This window comes from Metopolophium dirhodum, chromosome 7 (genome assembly GCF_019925205.1).
Source record: "Metopolophium dirhodum isolate CAU chromosome 7, ASM1992520v1, whole genome shotgun sequence".
Classification (NCBI taxonomy): Eukaryota; Metazoa; Arthropoda; class Insecta; order Hemiptera; family Aphididae; genus Metopolophium; species Metopolophium dirhodum.
Genome location: NC_083566.1, coordinates 29,202,601 through 29,226,172, shown reverse-complemented (window position 1 = coordinate 29,226,172; position 23,572 = coordinate 29,202,601). Strand labels below are relative to the sequence as shown.

At 27.4% G+C, this 23,572-nt stretch overlaps 1 protein-coding gene across 2 annotated transcripts; it reads left to right on the top strand.

Annotated features, from left to right (window-relative positions):
• Nucleotides 1–1,729: 1,729 nt before the first annotated feature.
• On the top strand, nucleotides 1,730–23,006 carry LOC132948533 (ubiquitin-like protein 3). 2 transcript variants are annotated; one of them, XM_061019041.1, is made up of 4 exons: nucleotides 1,730–3,032; nucleotides 12,172–12,280; nucleotides 21,058–21,222; nucleotides 21,747–23,006. In XM_061019041.1, exons 1-4 carry the CDS (start codon nucleotides 2,997–2,999, stop codon nucleotides 21,809–21,811), a joined length of 375 nt encoding a protein of 124 aa, XP_060875024.1. In that variant the 5' UTR covers nucleotides 1,730–2,996; the 3' UTR covers nucleotides 21,812–23,006. The 2 variants fall into 2 exon arrangements, with proteins under 2 accessions (XP_060875024.1, XP_060875023.1); XM_061019040.1 differs by lacking the exon at nucleotides 1,730–3,032 and adding an exon at nucleotides 11,916–12,081.
• Nucleotides 23,007–23,572: the final 566 nt, after the last annotated feature.

Here is a 23,572-nt window from a genome sequence, read left to right as displayed (position 1 = left end):
TGATTTGTGACAATATATCTGAGGGCAACATGGTGCGTTTTTTCCATTATTTCCAATATAACGTTCATTATATCGCTGAGAAATAGCAAAGAATTCAGCATTTTTAAATGACCTTTAACTTTTCAAAAAAACTCACCTTCAAAATGTTGTCATGTTTTAATTTTGTAATATGTGTTTTTACTCTAACATCAAAATTGAGTGAGTTCTCCTTAGACTACATAAACGCGTTTTGTCCATATACCATAGTTTATACAATCGTGTATTCAACAAATGATTCAGATTCATCAGTAAGCTTGAAATCGAACTCTCTCTAAGGTAATGAGGTCCCAAATAAATAAATAACGGCTAACAAGTCCAGTGGCGCCGAAAACGTACTTTTATGGGGCGGTTCTGTATTTAACTAGGGTAGTGGGTGTCAGGTGGTTGTGTCTTGTGTTGACGAGTGTACATTGACACTCTAGTTTGTAAATCGTACACTGGGTCCTACGTTAGCGACGCGTCGCGACGGCAAACCCTATTCTAACCATGCTGTTCCTCGCGACGCGGCAAAATACAAGCTGTTTTGATTTTTGCCGCGTTGAGTTCGCTCACGTAGGACCCCGTGTAAGGAATATACTAACTACGCGTCAGCCGATCAGTAGACTATGATGCGATAGACTAGTTTTTATACTTTGCCTCACCTAATGAAACGCAAGTCGGCGCCAACGCTAACAAGTAACAACCACTAAAAAAACCGGCCCTTAAGCACCTAGGCACGGACTGGTAAAAAAAAGACACGGAATGCTACATAGTTTAAGTGCAAATAGCAAAATAATTTGGGGAAAATTAAAATGTATATATATTATAATAGAATACTCTATATTTTAAATTATTACGAGACACATCTAAACTCTTAAGCCAGATTGCCGTACACCGACTGAGAACCACAGCTATAGTGCTATACATTTACAACTAGAAATCTTGTTAATCAAGCATTTTAACCGAGCATAACTTATTTCATCAACATAATTTTATAGAAGAAAAAATGTATCAGTAATATATTTTTGAATTTACACAAAAAAACAAAACATCATATCGATGTTGGCCAAAATCTGGTTTAGTGAAAATGTTCCTGTTTTTACTTTATTTTGTAAAGTAGGTACTTGGTACTTTTTTCTCTAACCCTCCCAAACAGTAAGAACTTGCTACCAGAAAACAGTAAACCGCCTTCAAAGTTAAATAGGCGCAGACAGATACAAACTAATAAAAATAAAACACGTAATTGTAAAACCAATACATTCATCTCTCAGTTCACAATCTAAAACCCATTATAAAAATAAGGAAATGTTAGACGAACTACACTCGGCCGAGCCGGATGTATGTAATTATAATCGCACGAATAATACGATAATATAATAATCATTTTATTATTTAAAAAAAAAATAATAATAATTCATATGATAATTTATGTCACGATCGAGTAAATATTAATAACAATAACGTGTGTGTGAATATTTTATGATAAAAATATTATATTATACGTATATTATGTATACAATATTATAGTAAAATATAGGTAACCATATAATAATATCGCCGTAAGACACCAGAACTAGCGCGCGTGTGGGGCACGAGTGCACGACGCACGTCGCACGATCTCCGCGGCGGCAAGTCGGTGGTCCCGTTCTGTAGCCGACCTGTCGGTGACGGGCGCGCGCGCTTAACAGTGTTGCCAAGATTCTCCTAGTCCGACGGCAGCGCGGCGGTGCACCTTGCGAAGTGCGAACGGCCCGCGGCAGATCGGTGGTGGTCTTGAGAACCGAAGTCTCGAACCACGACTGTAATACCGTACGAGAGAGCGAGTTGTACGACGTGTCGACGTGCAGCACAGCGGCTACACACGGGCGGTCGGCACCAGCATTGCAGCGCACCGAGCACCACGGCAACGGCACTACCTACGGCCGTGGCGGTGGTGAGCGGGTGAGGTTACAATATAGGAAACCACCTGACACGCCCCCACCGTTTTCCCAGTCATCACAAAGGATCCGCCACTCTCTATAGTTGCATCTTCTAATCAAGCGCGCGCGCGCACGTCACGTACACACGCATACGCTCGCACGCACACACACACACACAACACATACGCATTAGTGCGCACACACACGCGCGCGCGAGACGCACGTACTACACACAATATATTATAGTTACAGATACATTTTATTATTATTATTATTATTATTATTGTTTTTTTTTTTAAATTTTATTTAATTTTCTCTTTTGTACGCCACTGACTGATGTGAATAACTTATTAGCGCTGCGCTGGCTCCTCGCGTACGGCTGGCTGGTGGTGGTGTCCCGAAAGCGGATTCTCGTCCAAACAATAATAAATAATAATAATAATAGCAATAGTAACGTAATATCATATTATTATTATTGTTAAGTTATTGTAATATCCTCCGAGTTTTGTATTTTGTGAGATTTTCGTTCCACCACCGACGTTGTTCCGTACGTACTATAACTATTTGGGACTTTTTTCGTCGTAATCGCGTCAATATGGCGTAGTGCCGCCGTCCGATTTCGTCTTCGTCGCCGCCGCTGTCGTCGTCAAACCGCCGCCGTTAACGGTATCGTCGTAGGTAGTTCGGTAGGTAGGTAGCCGACAGCCGTCGCCACTACCTTGCAGTGTCAGTGCGATATATAGCTTCGATAATAATAATTACGATACATCATAAGGTTGTTGTATTTTACCTACTAGCAAAAAAAGAAATAGTGCAAACGGAGTTTTGTCTTCGTTATTGTTTAGTGCTTTTCCGATTTCGAAAGCCTTGTGTGCTACTGCTACCAAGTAGATAAGAAAAGTAACGTTCATCGGTGGTGTTGTCGTTGGCGTGACGGTGAAAAAGAATTGTCCCTGTTCTATGAGTCCATGACTTCGAAGGATTATTTAGCAGCGATCCGACAGCGGACATCATCCGTAGTTACCTTGTAGCGCACTGACGTCGCTTATCAAAACAAACATGACTACGTCCATCCGGTCCATCCCGTCTGACAAGGTATGTATCAAGTTTAATTTCGATACGTTTTAATAAAAGTATAAGATTTTAAGATGATTTTTGTCTTTTTATTTCTTTTTAATCATTATTAACATCATAAATAGGTTAAAAAAAACATTGATGTTTTATTAGAAAGTATGTGTCATAGGTAATACATATTATGATATACACTTTTGAAATTGGTTATATTCATTTGTATATGCCATATAGTTATCTATATAGACATTTAAATTTTGTAATTTACGGTACAAGTAGGTACTTATTGTTTGCATAGTATAATATTATAGTAGGTAGTTTTATTAATTACAGTAAATCCAGGATGTTCAATTCTTCGTGGATTGCGTAAACTAATTTAAAGAGAAAGTCTACCAGTTGTTTCTTTTTGGTTATGTAGGTGTAGAAATTATTTTTTTCTATCAAAAGTAAATTAAAATTATATAAATAAACTACTCATCTACATCAATTAAACCTACATTTCGAGTTATTAAAACAAACTGACAATAACAAATATTCTATGTACCTACCTATTAATATTGTAACTTAAGGGCCATTCTTACATTGTCCGGTAAAGTGTCGGTTAACTTTAACCGGATATTGTAAGAACGGCCCTAAATATCATAACTAATTTTTAGTAATTTTAAAGATGAAAAAAGTACAAATTATTCTCAAAATTAAGTACTTGGGTACATTAAAAATGTACTTTGTCATTTTGTGTTAAACATTATAATAGGTGCCTATTGAATAATGTATGTTTAAAAATGATCATAAATCTTGAACTAAGTTTATTCCAAGTTCAATAGGTAAAACAAAAAAATTAATTTAAGATCTAGGTATAACTTTTATTGTAGTTACTTAATATAATATTTAGGTAAGCCGCTATGGACAGTAGAAGAATAATTTTTATAATTGATTTATTCTTATTTTGATGATAGGGTTATAATTTAAAAAAAATAATGTATCAATTGCTTATCTTATGAGTTTTAGTTAGTTATATTCAATCGTTTAAAATACCCAATTATAAGTAGACATTGTTTTATTACTATTATTATTATTTTAGGTCATGTTTTAATGTACTTAATAATTACTTGATTGTGTGATGGTATAGACTGTTTAGACATCAATGTATGTAGCATCATAAAGCTGCCACATGTAATATTTTTCATTGACAGATGATGACACTTTACAGTTATAACAGTTGTGTTGTTTAATGAGGTGTCTATACTGTCCTCGATACTGTATCAATTTATTATTACATTATTTAATAGGCACTTATCTAATTAATTTTGGCATTAATTGTATGTAATATAATTATAGTGTAAGTCTTTAATATTGTTGTCTATGCAGGCATTTTGTTGGTTTAGACCTCGGTATAGACTATTAGACTAGAATATAATACCAAAGTTTTGATGTAAGTAGATAATATTTTAAAAGTTATTTTCATCACTAGGTACCTAAACAGTGTCTTACATAATGATATTTTTATTTTAAAATATTTTAATTAGATTTGTAATATACCTATAACAATTCCTATTTTACTACAGGAGCAATAAAATATTTTTGTAATATATGAATTTTAGAGTATCTAGTATAAAAATTGTATGTTTGCTACTTGATAGTAAATTAAACTGTTAAAGTATAGGTTATATAAAGTATAGCTGATAAATAATTAGAATATACTATAATAATATAATGTTTTTGTAATAATTGTTTTGCAAAACTACTTTGGTTTTTTGACTAATAAAACAAGAAAATAAAGTACCTAATTAAATGCACAATGGTTGATCTGGATTGGCCATAGATACCAGTAATTTTTCTTTCTGAAATATTTAGTGATTTATGAGTTATGAACAATGTTTCATTTATTTATTACCTAACGAGGTACCTATGTACATTCAAACATTTTTTTCTTATTAAAAGAGTTAGGACGCTATATCCGCACGTGTTGTCTTACAAACATTTAGCATTGAAAATTATATGTTCTGAATAATTAATTTAACCCTGTTATGTTTAATTTTAGTATGAATTGACCTAATATTAAATTTAGAAGTAAGATTATCATCTTGTTGATGGCATTTTTTTTTATATTTTAATTTTTAAGCGAGTTATGAGCTTTTTAAAAATATAGTAAATTGTTAGTACATTTTAAAATACTGATAACTCGCTTTAAAATTGAAATTTAAAAAAAACTATGTTATCGACTATATAATATTCTTACTTCTACATTTGGTAATAGGTCAATTCATAATAAAATTAAACTTAAGAGAATTAAATAAATTATTCAGAATGTACAAATTGCTATGTTATGCGTTAGTAAGACAGAGACAACACATGATGTGGCCTCTTAATGAAAACTATTTTTGAAATTGTTTTAATATCTAAACATTTTCGTTAGTAATAAACACTACTAGGAAACATGTATTAATTAGTTAATTGTGAAGGTACCTATATGACTTTACCTTGTAACCAAATAAATGTTAATACTGGGAGTAAATTAAGTCTAAAAATGAACACCAATAAACCACTGGGAAACTAATATTTACACAATATTTATTTTAACTTATATTTTGTAGTCAAAATTTGAACATTCATTAAAATAATTAAAAATAGTGACAATTTTGTAGATTGTAATAATATATTCTGAACTAATATTAACTCACTAACAATTATTATATCATAAGAATTTTTAAGTAGGTTCCTTTGTTTTCTATACTTTATACATAGGCATATTAGGTAGATTATATTTGGTTAAAATTTTAAATCAATATTGATGAATTTTGTGTGTGTGAAATAATGAAAACTGATTGTTTACATTTTCCAATCAGTAACAAAAGGGTCACTTAAAAGTTTGTAGTGAAAATCTCTATAATTCTTTTCTTGTGTGACCATGACAAGGGGGGGAGGGATTAAAATCAGATTGAATTTAACCATACCTGACTCAGAGGTCTGCGCACGCCTACGACTATAGTATTTATAAATATAATTTATTGGTGTAAAAAATTGGTTTAAAATTGGCTATGACCATGATTTGCAAATTTACAATGTAGGTTCATGATAACTGTTAAAATAATTTCATTTTAGATTTTAATAAGTAAATCCCAATTTCTAAACATTTAAATTTCTTTACTCATAAATTGTTACACCAATAGCCAGGCTGTCTTATTTATTAGTTATATGTATATTACGTCTTGTACTCAATGTGTGGAACAGGCAAACATATTTTGGATATGGGACTACAGCATTTATTTTATATTTAATACTGAGAGGTTAGTTATATATTGTTGTATTGAATTTTCAAAATAGCGTTAGGTATGTTATTATTTAAATATTTTTTTATGTTTTCATTTTGACCATACACAATAATATGTATGTAGGTATATGGAATAATATGTGTATAATATAATATATATATATTGTCGGGTGTAAATAATTATTATGTGTTAGTGTTATCTACAAATCTAATTATTAATTGAGTAGGTAAATACATAAAGATGTATTAGAGTCGTCTTAATTTCATATAAATATATTGATAACTGTAATTATAATACATTTTTACAACCCTTTTATTACTTATTGATATAAATCATAAAAATATTTTTAAACTTAAACATTTTCAGTATAGTTATAAACTTGTTGTACTTTGTGTACCTACTCATTTATCGATCATTTTTATTTACATTAAAATTGGAGATGATGTATATAGGTAGTTATTTACAAAGATATGTAATTATTAAGATTTTGATCTCGCAAAATGTACATGTTGATAAAATGTTAATTTTTCGTAAAATAATTCACTGGTATCTTTTCATAATCCTTTTAAAAATTACGAGGTGTGGCTTGCTTAAGAAACCCAACTATTTTTATGTTGTATCATATTTTAGTAACACTTGTCAATTTTGAAGTAGAAAAATATAATATGCATGTAATTTTAACTGTAAAATTTTTAGTTTATTATTACTTTACAATATAAATACATAGGCGCCTGTTTTTGTGTGCTTCATGAGTATTTTATGATATTAAATTTATAAGCATAAATATCACATTGTTTAAAAGATTATTTCGAGGGACTTGATTTTTAAAGAATAAATAATTGCAAGTTGAGATTTTTGAAGTTTATAAATTTTAAATTTGTAAATTTGTAAATATGTAGGTAAATATAAAATATTATCAACTTTATATCATTATGATTAGGTACTATTAATTAAAAATGTTATATCAATTGAATGAATTAATATTTTTTTTGTATACGCCTATATAAGCATAACCATGAGCGATAAACTGTAGGGCAGTTGCGGATCCAGGGGGGCCAGGGGTCTCCCCCCCCCAGACCTCTTCAACAGACAACAGACTCCTCTTTTTACTTACAGAAATATTTTAAAGTGTGTAATGTATTTATAGCTTAGATATACTTTTTTTAGAAGCCCCCCCCTCCAAAAAAAATGGATCCGCCACTGCTGTAGGGCTTATGGTTTTAACTCTAAAAAAAGGTCTTATTCATTAATTTGACTTTTAGTTGTCTATTGATTATTTTTAGTACTACTTAAATTGTTATCAAAAAAACAAAGTTTTTAAAGTTACGACTGAATGAAAAAATCTGATCGGTCTACTTGTAGAATAAATAATGATTTCAAAACAGTTTTTAGAATAAAATCTGTAATTTAAATATATGACATCGATTTCTCATATTAATACTCCTCAGTTTATTGGTTAAAAAAAATCATTTTTATAGGCATTAGCGACGCGATCAATCGTATTGAAAATTAGAGTAATTATAAATTATCAATAATTGTTACATTTCATTGAAATTTTCCATAGATAAGTGTATTTAACAATTTGTTATTGTTTTTTATTGCTATTCTTAATAATAACTTAGCTTTAGGACTAATTTCCGTGTCTATAGTCTTAAATATCAGCCTTCACTCCACCCCTTATGACAAAATCGTTTGACCGGCACTGAGACGCACAATTCGCCAACGAAAAATCGAAAAAAATCGATACGGCAATCGGGTACACTGATAACGCCTTAACATATTTTATATAATATTATAAAAATGGAGTTAAAATTATGATAAAAAAAGTTATTTGTATAATTAAATAAATTGTGTTTCATAAAATTCTAAATATTTAATTTTAAATTTGGTTTGCTCAGTAATTAATTTTCAAAGTTGTCATTAATTTACAGTCTTATTAATTGTACGTGACCTCTATATTATAGACAATTCACAACTATATCGATATTTCATTTATACAATTTCTGATAAATGTAATATCTTCTAAATTCTCGTATTATGTTCGATGTATTAAAAACTATAATTATTCAAAATGTACTGTACCACTCTGTTTTCCAGGAGGTCTTAACATTTGTATCTATTATTATTTATTTAATGACCCAGATGCCATTGAAATGTATTATTGCTATGTAAAATTCGTGTTATATTTTAGTTTATTTAAATAGTCCGTAAGTTTTATTTGTATATTCATATAATATACTTAAAAATAAACAAGTATAAATAAAAATACAGTATCTATTTTTAATTAACAATGTATACTGTATTATTGTTTAATTAGACGAGTAGTAGATAATATTAAAAATACCTATTGACTTTTTTATTAGAACGCGAACCTCTTTAAGAGGGCGCTACCATGTGGTTCTCTCTGTCTTACAAACGCATAACATAGCAAATCTTACGCGGGACTGATCCACGTTTAGTTGTTAGTTTGTTTGGATTTTAGTTTAATAATCTTAGTTAGTTTAAACCATGTTATGAGTATTTTAAAATTGTAAATTGCTTGTACATTTTTAAATACTCATAACTTGCTTCAAAATTAAAATCTAAAAAAAACTTATAATGTTCACTAGATAATAATCTTACATAAAAATATTTTAAATGGTCAATTCACTCTAATTTTTAAACTAACAGCTGAGTGTACATTTTTCTAGACAGAGAGACAGAGAGAATGCATGCGGGTGTAATGCCCTCTTAATAATATAATATAATATGGAGTGTTAAGAAATTCATGTACCTTTAGGATTGTTTGTGATTATTATGAAATCCTAAAATCATTTTCATCTAAAAATGTTAATTAAAACACATATTATGCAGATAACAACTAACTCTTAATTTTAATATTTGTAAAATAAAAATTTGATTTTATAGGTACTTAAAATGTGTATGTTTTTTTTTTTTTTGTAAATACTCATACTTAATATTTTATACATATCATTTACAATGCATAGAATTTATAAAAACAATCTTACTTAAGAAGACGTCACACCCGCATAATATTATGTTGTCTCTGTTTTACAAATGTACAACATGTAGAAAAATGTTTTGCGCGGGACAATAATTTTGCTCCCTTTGTATTTAGGTATAGTAGAATTACCGAATTTTCACAACGCAGAACTTCATCTGTGTCGTAGTGTATTTATTCTTTGGATAACATTTAAATTTTATCAGTTTTATAACATAAGGTTTTTTTTTCATTTAATTATTTATTATTAGTTAGTGCTATCAAAAAAATTAAAACACTCCTACACAGATAAAGTTCTTCTCTACAGTGTGGACTTTAGGTAATTATACTATAAATACAGAGGGAGTCAAAATTATGCTATGCACGACAGTTTTTTCTATGTTGTATATTTGTAAGAAGGAGTCAACTCAAGCGGGTGGACATCCTCTTAAGATTAATGAATCAGTTTATTAACGTTTTAAATATTATAATTTATAGTTTTTTTTACTTAATAATACGTATTTTAGTCAAGCTATTTCTGCCATTTTGCAAAAAAAAGATAAATGAAATAGGCACACATTTTACAAGGACATCTAATAGGTGAGGTATATTGATTTAATTTTTTTAAAGAAGCCCATTCAATGTCTTAGATATTTATGAAAATTTTTATGAACGAGGTTATGTCAGTTGATATATTTTATATTTATAGATAAAAAATATTTTATTCATCCTTAGGTTAACTGTTTGTATTAGATTTTACACAATACGTTATACGTGTCTTTGTGTTTTTGTGTCAATAACATTGGTTAGTAGGTATACACTCTTCAATAAGTATTATTTTTCTAAATATTTTTGCTGTGGCCTACTTATAGTCACTTAAACAATAGACCAACGTCAAACAGATCAATGTAATACCAATACATTTTTTATTTAAAGATATTAAACATACATATTATTTTTACTGAAATGTTTTCTGGATAATAACTTGTATCTGTCATACAAAAAGTCAATCATATTATCAAAATATAATAAAACGTTAAAATGTAAAAATATAAATAATAATTAGTTAGTTAGGGTTAAATATCCGTTAAAAAAAAAAAATTAATTTGGTACATATTTTGTAATTGTATTAATTTCATTTATATTTCTTTTCATGTAAAAGTAAATTTAAATTTAAATGAATTGTTTAATTTATTTTAATAATTACAATCATTTTCTTTTATAATCTTTTGTAGGTAATGTAGGTGTAGGTATTTCATATATTTCATATTGATATTGATCTACATAATCATACAATCTATTTATAAATTATATATAAATATATAAATACATTAATATTTAGAATAATTTCAGTGATATTTAGTAGTTACACCAATACTTAGTCATTGAGGCATATTTTTAAAATTTGTTAAGTATTTTCTTTCCTATTTTAAAAATAATTGAAAATAACCTTTTGTTTTCTGCAAGGTGTTTGGTCGACTGTTTGATATCAGCAGTTTTTTCCCTTCCTCTTGTCTCTTAGTCTACCACAGAACCATCTGAATATCGATTACGCCCTTCACCCGGTGGGTTTCGTTCTCTTTCTCCCTCCGTTTTGCCTTGGAACTGAGCCCCGGTGACCCATTTCCGACTAGCAGGACCACCCTTTTTGCAACAGACGTGTCCTATTTCCGTGAATAAACTACAAACGAATTTTTAAATACTATCAAAAAAACAATTAATTAAGTGTATTTATTTTATTCAACTGGATATTTTAAATAATATGTAGGTACTCTCAAGGTTATTTTTAAGAAATTACTATTCCTATTTTAGAAGACAATATTTTTATTATCATAGAGTAAAGGTATAAATTACTATATCTACGGGAAATTATGTTTTGATATTATGTCAAGGTGGAGACAAATGTTTTGGACGGGATGGTCATAAAAGCCGACACCACGGAGGGCAGAGATTTGTCTACATGATGTTTTACGTTTTTAAAAAATATAGGAATGACCCAAGGAATTAAAGTATTAAATAAATACATAATTATGTATGTCCATCCTATATATTTTATTCAATTTCTAAATCATAGTTAATTGCAATAATATTATAATACTATTGGGCGAGTTATTATGAATTATAGTATATCTACTAAATAACTTGCGCTTAGCAAAAATTGAAAATTTGATTAAAATTTCAATGATTAAATAGTAAGATAACCTATGTACGTATTTATTACCTATTAGTTAATATTGTATATTCTAGTTTATAGTATAGTTTGACTAGTTTGAGTATCAGTGAAACAAAATATATTTAAATATAATATGGTTATTCCGCTCAAAATTATGTCTTGCAATCGTCAATTTAATTCCGTTTTAGGTACAAGTGTAGTGATATTATTATATTTTCGTCTAAAAATATAATAATCTATTTTATTTATTTAATCATTCAATATTATTGTGATAATATTATTAAATATGGTATTCTTAAACCAACGCACGTACATAATATATCAATACTTATGTGATGTCCGTACGTATACTGTCGTCCTTGTTTATAAACAAAGGCATACATTGAATTATAGGAGTAGGATGTGAATTTTACTTCCCAGTCTTCAATTGTTTATTTAATTTTTTTCTGACTGTCTGCTAGAATCTTCAATTCTGATTTTGTTTCTCACCTATATTGACTCAGTTAACATCGAGGTTGACATTTTTAAACTAAAAAAATGGTTTTCAGTTATACGCCAAAGAGCGATAAATTGTCTGTAGATCATGATTTAGTTGTTCTAGTGTCAATAGTAAATGGTCTTAACCCTGAAGATTTGTTAAAGACTAAGGTTATATAAAAATAACTACACTAAATTAATTAAGAACTTATTGGTAATCGATATAAACAGATATTTTGAATATTTATATTTATGTTACAGATAAACCTCAGATTGATTCTTGTCAGCGGTAAAACTAAAGAATTCATATTTAGCCCTAACGACTCGGCGGGCGATATAGCTCAAGCAATTTTTGATAATTGGCCAGAAGGTAAGATTTTATAAATAAGTAGTATTTCATTTAGAATCTACTGTAAAAGTCTATAAGCAAAAGTAAAATATTGTAAATTAATTGTTTACGAATCAAAACTAATTTTAAAAATTAACAACCTACAAAATTTAAGTTTTTATTACATCAATATAATTTGTTGTTAGCGATGATTGTCGTAAGGCAATTTTAAACCTATCATAGAGGCATATTAGTAATAACTAATTACATTTTACACTAATCCAAAACAAAGTTGAAGATTTTTTAAAACGTTTGCTTTTAGTTTATAAATTATCAATAGCATGTATAAGGTATAACAAACCAAATGTTTTTGAATTTTTCTTCATTTATTTAATAAACAAATTGTTTCTATCCTTCTAATTTACTTGAACATAATATGTTCATCTTTGTTTTATTTTTTTTGCTCAAGTGATATTCATTTAACATAAATTCTCGTTTAATGCAAAAATTACAAGTTATAGCTATTATTTCAGATTATTTAAGCTTAAAAATAAAGTATAAATTAAATAGCTCCTACTACTAATTATTCTTGTAATTAAAATTTAAGATACTACAATTTACAAATTAGAATGTAGCTTACTTAACTAAACTTGTGGGGACTTGTATTAACTTTGGAAGGTTATAACTTAAAAAAGTTTTGAGTAATATTTTAATTTATAGTAATAATGGTGTGTACATTTTTCTTGAAACAAATAAAAAGAACACATTGTTATTGCTTGTGAGTTGATGACGTAAGAGAAAACGATTATTTACTACAAACAACACGCTGTATTTACGTCATAAAAATACATTTTCATTATTATTACAAATACCTACCAATATATGTTCTATATTTACATAATAATAACGAGCCAATTATATTTTTTAAGTGTATTTAAATTTAATGGTTAATACTTATATATTTTCAACATTTTACATGTAAGGAGTTATAAATTATAATTTTAAGTTTTATTTTTGATATTTAATTTCTGTACCTATTTTAATAAGATTGTTTTATATTTTGGCGTTATTAGTTGGTCGCTGATTGTTCTTGTGTATAAAATCAAACAATTATAATATTATTAGTCTGAAGCGTGTGCTTGTTTCTGTACAAAATCACAAGTGTTACGTGCAACTGGGTGGGGCAATAAATGGGATTTTATTGTACTATGCAACTATTCAACTTGTAAAAACAGATAATTTTATTGTAAACACTTGTAGAATATTTAATAGTTAATACTATGTCGTGTAGTATCTATACGATGAAGTTTTCATTAGTGTTGAATCATCAAAACTGAAGCTCATCGTTTGATCTGAGGATGATATTATAAAAGTCCAGAGGATAAAATGTTTTGTCAAGTTCAAAATGCATTAAATAATATAACTAAGGAAATAATTTATGTCTTATAAAATAGAATCGTATATTATTGAAACTGAAAAATAATATTTTCTATTTTCTATTAATATTTTATAGGTATTTTTTATTTTACTATACATACAATTATATTTCTATAATTAGGTATTGTATTTTAACTATTTAACATTTTAATAGTACCTATTTAATAATAATATATATAATTTTTATTTACATCGAAATTGAATTCAAAAGTGCGATTATTTTTGCCTAACCATTTTGCATTCCAATTTCCATTTTATAAAATACTCCGTCCTATTTATTTATCTTTAGTTTTATCAGCCAAGTTATCCTCGGAATATCATAATATAGTCTCCTTTATTCGTCAACATACGAGACATAACACATATTTATATGATAATTTATAAATTATAAATTTTAAGAGAAAATTTAGTATCTATCTTTAGTTAAAAATAATACTGATAACTTTTTAGTAGACAAATTTCAATATTGCAATTTTTGTGAAATTATATCTCGTCATTTATCGTTGGAGTGAAAGCTTCCTCTTTCAAAATTATCTTTCTGATTGCCGCGAATTATAGACCATGTAAATGGGCCGGTCGACTGGTGACTGAGTTTTGTAAGACTTTCTCTCACTTTGTTTTGCATTTATAAGGTATATCATATATATAAAAAATAGTGTTCCATCTAAAACGTATCATTAAATTAAAAAAACTACCTATATACATAAACATTTTAGGCATACATATAGTTAGTTCACACGCTTATTTTTAAATTTTTTTTCCAAAAAAGTGACCGAGGCACTGAATTCGGATTTTTTAAAAAATTATCACTCTTTTTACTTTGGAAGTTATATTAACTGGGAAACTAGATATTTAAAAAAATCGTGATACCTATTAAACATTTCAAAATTAAAATTTTTTTATTTAGTATATTTTTTCAAACTTAATATAACAGCTGAAAAATAAGATTTTGATCTTTGTAATTAATTTTTAAGCTATAAGATATAACTTAGGTAGGTATACACTATACACAACAAAATGGCTTTCAAGTTAAAAAAAATGTGGTTAAGTGGATATCGATCTGCTATACAGAATAGGTTACAAGTGGGTCACTGTAATGGATGGTGTTAATTTTTTAATTCGATGATATAATATCGTTGTATAAGAAAAACGATTCTGAGCGAAAACGGTCAGCCAGCCTATGATATTATTGTGAATAAAGTAATTTATATATAACCTATTTATGCGGAGCCTTGTTTTAAATTTTCAATCCTTAGCTATAAAAGTTGATCATTTTATAAATTTTTAACTACAAAATAATTATTAAACTTTATATTTGATAAATTCTGTCAAAATGTAAACTTTAAATGCTTATAAAAATAATTATGCGTACCTATGTATTTTTAATATTTTTCAACTGCTATTGTAATAACAATATACCAGGAGCTTTGCATTAATTTTTCACGCTTTTTACCCAACAAATAAAATATAATTGATATTTATAGAAAAAAAAACTAAAAAAATTGAAAACTGACAATGTCCGTAAACAGCTCAAAAGGAGTCAAATTATTTTCAAATTTTTATCGTAAATAGAAAATGCAAATATAAACAACCAGTGAAAAATTCATGTATATAATATGTTCATTTGTTTTAAAGTTACACCAAAAACTAAAATTCGATTTTGCGTAAAAATTCCCGTTTTTCCTTAATTTGTATATTGTTTTTCCTAGCGCTTTTGAAAACTATTGAAAATTTGAAAATTTGACATCCCGAACATCGAACAAGATACTGTTGAAGAAAATCGGAACAGTTCTACTGCCCCAAACCGTGATGACAGACACAAAAATAAAAAAAAACACATTACCTATTTTAAAATCAATATTTTCTCCGCTCAAAATCTAAAAGTTAGTACAAATTTTCTAGCAGTCATCCCCCTCAAAAATTTCAATTTTTTTAAATTTAAGATACTTAATCCTAAAAATCTAATCTAGCTGAGGAAAATGTAGGATATAATATGATATTTTCGTATGACTATTTAGTATCTTAACATAAATATTTGATTGGGGACAGCCAAGTGCCAACCATTAGTGGTAGTGGTATGCTACCGTTACATATATATTATTACCGTTAAAGTATGAAATCCGTTATTTTATAATATAATGCGGGATATAATGTATAGGTTACTATATTGAACGTATAGGTACTGCTTTAGTTTGACTATTTAAATTAAATTAATTCTATATCTAAAAAATGTATAGAATAACTAGTTATTTTATACAATCTCCGGTTGAGGATAGTTAAAGTGTAGAATCTACACTGTAGATGTACAATTTTGATATTAAAAAAGCCGTCAAATAAGTAACCGATTTGCCGTACAGACAAAAAAAAAATTGAAAAATATGGTAATTACTTAAACAAATGTTTGAAAAAATCTATTAATTTTTTTGGTGGAACTCAAAAACTAATAACCGTAGACACTTGATATTTTCACCAAATATTTATATCAGCATTTTCCCTATATGGTAACAGTTTTGAAAATTTTAGTTTTTTTTAATTACTGTCTAAAAACTCTCTTTTAGTAAAAACGCTAGGACATTTAACGATTTTTTATTAGCTTATCTAAAATATTAAAGATACAAATATATGCACATTTATTTTTCATGTCATATGCCTTTTTTTTTAAATTCTCGATTGTTATGAAAAGCTGTGGAAATTTTTGACTATTTGACCCCCCTCCTGTACAAATTAGATCTAATTTGTTCAAAAATCACCCCTAGCGTTGAAAATCGAAACATGTTTTCCACTATAAAAAGTATTTTCGAGACACAAATATGAATAAAATCAATACATCCATTACATTGCTCAAAATGCCTACAAAAATGTCTACGTAATAATATAACTGCTTTACGATGTTTTAAAAATCAAGTTAATTTGTTAACCGACTATATTTTAAACGTAGATTACCTACTATTGATTATCATAAGACTGGCTGACTTTGGTGTCTTTTTGAATTGCACTGTTGAGTGTAGGTACACCATTCTTACGAAAAATACATCGGTTCCGCAGTACCTATATTTAATAGTTCACTTACATCTAAAAAAACCTTGACCATTCAAAAAAAAAATGTAAATAACACTTATACGTTATACGTAAAAGTGTAGTCGTAATAAAATATAACAGTATACATATCGATGCGTAGTGACAAGTGTTGAAACACTATCTGGCTTGCATTCTGGCTAGCTGTATGTGTATGGTTTTATTATTATTATTTATTGTTAAATAAATTATGATAAATGTATATTAGGTATTATAATAATCAATAATCAATTTAATCGCCGTACCTGTTATTGATAACCAAAACGACACAAACTAGTTCTCTCGCCTCAAAAATCTAATTTTATCTGAACGACTTCTAATATTTAAAATGCGACAAAATGTAACCAAACAAGTACGATAAATGTATAAAATATCTAATTAGATATAATATACTTATAGGTCATAATACAATTTATGGTTTATCGCCTTAATTTGGTTATTGTATAAAATAGGTACCTAGATATTTATTTTATTGAAAGATTTGAAACTTTTCAAACACTTGATAATACTGCTAATATATTAAATATTTATATCCCCCTAATAAAACAATGTTTTATTATTATTATTTTGATATTAAAAAGCAGCAGGAAGGTAACCTCTCTACTGCACAGTAGATGAGTATAGAATGATATTACTCTATGGTGTCGCGGCATCGCCCATAGAATAATATAACTCTGTGTTGTCGAGTGTAACTCGTCATTGAGTAAGTCACTGTAATGTTTGTTTTAAAATTGAATTCAATGATAATCATTGCATACGAAAAACGATTTTGAGCATAGGCTATTGTCAATCAGCCTATATTACTATTTACTAAGTATATTTTATAATATTATTGCTACTAAAATAACTTATTTTACTATGAGTAATACAGTAGGTTGAATTAATTTTTGCAGAAAACATTGCATCAGAAAATGTCATATGTGTATAAAATATAATAATTTACGTAGGTAAATGTTTCTAGTTCTCACAAATAATATTTTTGAATGACAAAAAATAACTAAATAATTTATTCTTTGTTTAAATATCTAATTTTGACAAAATTATAACTTAAAATGTCTATAAAAAAAATTGTTTATATATTTAAATTTTAGATTCTGACCAGAGCAATGAATGTATTGATTGTACAATGTGTGTTTTTTATTTTTTATGTGTCTGTCATCACCTTTAAGGACTATAAAAATGCTTGGTTTTTCTTCAACTGTACCTTTTTTGATAGAAAAGTGAATCTATTTGGTACTTTGGGGGGACAAGAGTAAAATTTTCCTACTACTTTTCTAAAGCGTAAGGAAAAACAAAAAAAAAAAATAAGAAAAAACTGGAATTCCACGTAAAATCGGTATTCGACAAAATTGATTTTGGTTTTTTTGATGTAACTCTACACATGAAATTTTGACAGAATCTTTTCTATACACCTTAGTATTTTCAAAATAGTTTGACTTTGAGCTGTTTACGGACATTTTTAGTTTTTTTTTCTATAAATGTCAATCAAATTTTATTTGTTGGGTCAAAAAGCTTTAAAATGTAATACAAAACTCTTAATATATTGTTACAATGGCAGTTGAAAAATATTAAAAATACATAGTCATTCTTAAAAGCATTTGAAGTTTGAATTTTGAAAAAATTCGTAAAAATCACGAAAATTTCCAATTATATATATATTATAATGTGCAAAAATAATGTCTACCGGAAAGTCAAATTAAATTCTCAATAAAAATCTCAGCATTTGAAGTTAAATTTTTTACAAAATTTGATTTTCACTCGATTTTTCAAGTAGCGATTTTCTTATTTTATTGTAATCTAAAAACGAATAACTATAGATACTTGAAATTTACACCATATGTTTATTTTATCAATTCCTATACTTGATAACATGATCAAAATATTTTGACTGATTTTGAGCTGCTTACGGACATTTTCAATTTTTAATTTTTTTAGTTTTTTTTCTATAAAATTGTATTTGTTGGGTCAAAAAGCGTGAAAATGTAATAGGCTCCTAATATATTGTTACAATAGCAGTTGAAAAAAATTAAAAATACGATAGTCACAATTTTTTTTTACAAGCATTTAAAGATTGAATTTTGACAAAATTTAAAATTTAAAAAGTCTTTTGTAGTTAAAAATTTATAAGATGTTCAAATTGTATAACTAAGGATTGAAAATTTAAAACAAAGTTCCGCGTAAACAGGTTGTATATAAATTACTTTATTCAAAATATCATCAAATATACTTAGTAATATCATAGCCTGACTCAAAATCTTTTTTTTTATACAATAATATTATATACTTGTAACCTACTGTATGAGTGACACCCACTTGCCCACCTTTTTTTTAATAGACATAAAAAAATTCCAAAATGTCAAATGTCTATGTTTAAGGCTCAAAAAAAATCAAAATATTTTGGAAATTATACCATGTACTTATATAAAATACTAATATTTATTATATTAGGTAAAAAGGTAGATAAGTGGATGTCGCTCTGCTGTACAGTAGGTTACAAGTGGGTCACTGTAATGGATGGTGTTAAATTTGAATTCAATGATATAATATCATTGTATAAGAAAAACGATTCTGAGCGAAAACGGTCAGTCAGCCTATGATATTACCAAGTATATTTGATGTTATTATTTTAAATAAAGTAATTTATACATAACCTATTTACGTGGAGCCTTGTTTTCAATCCTTAGCTATAAAAGTTGAACATTTTATACATTTTTAACTAAAAAATAATTATTAAATTATAAATTTGATACATTTTGTCAAAATTTGAACTTTAAATGCCTATAAAAAAAAATTGTGGCTATGTTTTTTTAAAAAAAACTAAACAATTGAAAACTGACAATGTCCGTAAAGACAGCTCAAAAAGAGTCAAATTATTTTCAAAATGTTATCGTGTATAGAAAATACTAATACAAACATTCAGTGAAATTTTCAAGTATCTACAGTCATACGTTTTTTAATTACAACAAAATAATAAAATCGTTACAAGAGATATCAAGTGAATATCAAATGTTGTTAAAAATATGAATTTCAAACGATCATAAAAATTTAATTTGACTTTCCTGTAGACATTTTTTTTTTTTTTGATAAAGGTAGACAAACTCATGGATAATCTTGTATTGCATTTTCAAATCTTAGATTTAAAAAGAAAAATTTTTATGAATTCTCAACTCAAAATAATTTGCTAATTTTCGTAATTTTTCCGTATTTTGTCAAGATTTGAACTCTTAATGCTTATAAATAAAAACTGGGACTAAGGATTTCTAATTTTTTTCATCTGCCTTTGAAACAATTACCTAGGAGCCTTCTATTAAATTTTCAAGCTTTTTTACCCAACAAATAAAATTTTATTGAAATGTATAGAAAAAAATCTAAAAAAATGGAAACTGAAAATGTCCGTAAACAGCTCAAAATATTTAGAAAATGCTAATATAAACATTCAGTCAAAATTTCATGTAAGTACCTACGGTCATTTGTTTTAGAATTGCACCAAAAACCAAAATTGATTTTCTCGAAAACAGATTTTGCGTAAAAATTCCCGTTTTTCCTTAATTTTTCTTTTGTTTTTCACGTAGCGTTTGAAAACTACTGAGAAATTTTTACTTTTGACCCTCCAAAATACCAACTTGATTCACTTTCCTATCAGAAAAGTTACTGTTGAAGAAAATCCAAGCACTTTTACTGTCCTAAAAGATGACAAAAAATTTTTTTTAAAAAAACAGTAAAATCAATACATTCAACGTTTCGCTCAGAATCTAAAATGTCTATGGTCATTTGTTTTTTTAAATTATAATAAAATAAGGAAATCGTTATTAGCTAAATGTCCTAAATACTATCTGTCCAGGAATTAGCTTGCTGATATCATACTGTGGCTGTACAGTAGTTATTTAGAAATAAAAATAAAATTACATAAATTACATTTATTGGAATTATTATTATTACTTTTACGAATTTTGAGATTTTTTGCGGAAGCAGAAATGAAGAATGTAAAATCGTAGCGAAGATTAATTGTTTTGATGATAGCACTTATACTTATATTTTTCATTGTATTTATCGTGTTTAATTATTGTTGTGCATGATAATTTAAAATTTAGTCAGTGTATTTACTATACTTAATAATTTTATCATCTAAAAAATTATTAAATTACTGTGGCGGTGTCACGTTTATTACTTATATACTTGTCGATGGCATTCATTTTACCATTGATTAGAAATATTATACTATATAGTATATACTATTGTCTATTTACTCTATTATAATATTATATCAGTATATTAACATATTTATTTATGTTTTGTAATGATTACAGATTGGGCGGACGAAGCAGTCGAAAAAGCCGAGATCCTCAGACTGATATATCAGGGTCGTTTTTTACACAGCAACGTCACATTGGGTGCTCTAGGCCTTGTGCCAGCCCGTACCACTGTTATGCATCTTGTACCAAGGGAAACACTACCTGAACCTAATTCACAAGGTGAGACATTTGATGAACTAATGATTATCGGTCACTGGTTGTGGTTTAGTGATGATACCACCTACTCTTCTAATCAACAGTCGACATCTAAGAATACTGATAGGCAACCTTAAAGTCCTTTAGATCCTTGATTAATGATTATCCCCCGATTGAAATTTAACTGTCATTATTATTCTACGCCCCTCATTGTCCGTAACAAAACATTGAAGGAACATAAATATTATAATTAATTGTTGAGTATTTTTTTTTTAATTTTTTGACTTTACCCCCATCCTATTTTGGAATTCTGGCTTTGCCACTGCCATCTTCGATATTACTATTAAAACTTGATTATTATGGCATTAAATTTAAATATTTTTAAAAGAAAGCAATGTTTTAATTTCTGAACTAGTTTTGGGAAAATCAAATTTTTTTTTTCTATCACATTTCCATAAACACTCAATTTAATTCTATAAATTTAACTAATTTATATAATAAAATAATGCTTAATATACCTAATTATTTTATTTTATTTTTATTTTTAGATCAAAGACAAAAAAGTAAAGGTGCAAGCAGTAGTTGCTGTTCAGCCGCCTGTTCTATATTATGAATGTGTTCTACAACAATGCAAATATTGTGTATTTAGTAAAATAAATCAAGTATGCTTAAAATGCAACTTTCAAAACAAATTTGTAGTGAGTGGTCTCACCATTTACCCATGATGAATTGTGACCATTGGTGGGTTAATGTTCTATAGATTTTTTTTTACTTGTATATTTTCAGATATCCCCTCCAACTTTTTTTTTTATTATTTTTGTTTTTTATTAACTATATCATAGATAGGTCTAAGGACAAAAAAATGTAATTATACTTTATATTAGGTTTATTAATACATCACAGATATGACGCGAGTATGAACCTGCTTCATTTTTCGGTATTTTAATAAACTGTTAAATTTATAAAAATTAACGCAACTAAGTTACTGTACCATGATTATAAATAACCGAACTATCCTTTATTTTGTACTGTTGCAATTCATGATAAAAATCTGTAATCTTAACTATTATATTTTATTTAGATTTGTTCGGTCTTCCCTTAACAACAAAAAAAGAGTTAATAAAAAATAAAAATATTTTTATAAAAATATATATGTAAACATTTAAAAAATAAATGTTGTCGCACGGTATATGATTACTGTTCTCCATTTGTCTTTATGATGTATGTTTTGTGTAAATAGTAATATTCATTCGAACATTTAAATTATGTTTTGAATTATATTTTTGGGATGAAAGAAATCAACCTGCAATATCTCAGAGTCGTGCTTTGGTTTGTGCTCATTATTCTTAAACTATATGAAATATAAACTTGATCTTATTGTTGTATGAATATTAATTATATTGGTTGTCTTAAATCATAATGTTTATAAAAAATATTATAGTATAATATACACTATTATCAAGAAACTCAAAATATATAAATATGATTTTTTTTTTTTGCTTTTACTCTTCTGTGATTTTTTCGTTATTATACAATTTTTTTTTTAGATAATGTAATGTGTAATATAGTACGTTTACAAATGTATAATCTCACCTTTTTGATTCTTAATGTAAATTGTGTTTTATTTCTAATCTCCTTATTTTTTTAAACCGAAATTCAATTTAGGATTAGGTGTATATTATTATCGTTGTCGTTGTGTAAAGTATATTAAGAAAAACGAATACATAATTATATAACATATATGATTATTTTAAATATAACAGTATGTATTATTATTATCAATATAGTATTATTTAACTGTTCGTAAATATTTGAATATTTATTTTATCCTTTTTTAAATATAATATTACTGATTGTCACAACGATCGTAATTATAATTGTACTGTTAAAAATTATGACACCTAAACTTCGCTAAGACGGAATCATTTGAGTTACCAGGTTTTCCATCTTACCAAAGCTTTACTGTATAATATTCCACATAATATGATGACTGATTTTTGGGTTTTAAGAATTGTATGGCTCTATGTACCTACAAATGTAAAATAATTAGAGTTTATACAGATTTTGTTCCTTTAAAATAAAAAAAAGTGGGTAGGTGGAAGTCGCTCTGCTGTATAGTAGGTTACAAGTGGGTCACTGTAATGGATGGTGTTAAATTTGAATTCAATGATATAATATTATAATATAAGAAAAACGATTCTGAAAAAAAAATAAAAAAAAATTTAACCTCCACTAATATATGTGGATTCTATAATGTTTAAATGTTTTTCATTCCCAATTGATGTTCACAAGTCAGTAGCTATTGCATTGTTACATACCATATAATTTTAGATTCTGAGCGAAGCGATGAATGTATTGATTTTACAATGATGTG

Excerpts from the sequence above, each read along its gene's own strand:
- LOC132948533 (XM_061019040.1), top strand. The coding sequence starts at position 11,971 with ATGGTTTTCAGTTATACGCCAAAGAGCGATAAATTGTCTGTAGATCAT. Across the intron at positions 12,082-12,171 it reads AAGATTTGTTAAAGACTAAG|ATAAACCTCAGATTGATTCT; the intron begins GTTATATAAAAA and ends TTTATGTTACAG. Across the intron at positions 12,281-21,057 it reads TTTTGATAATTGGCCAGAAG|ATTGGGCGGACGAAGCAGTC; the intron begins GTAAGATTTTAT and ends TAATGATTACAG.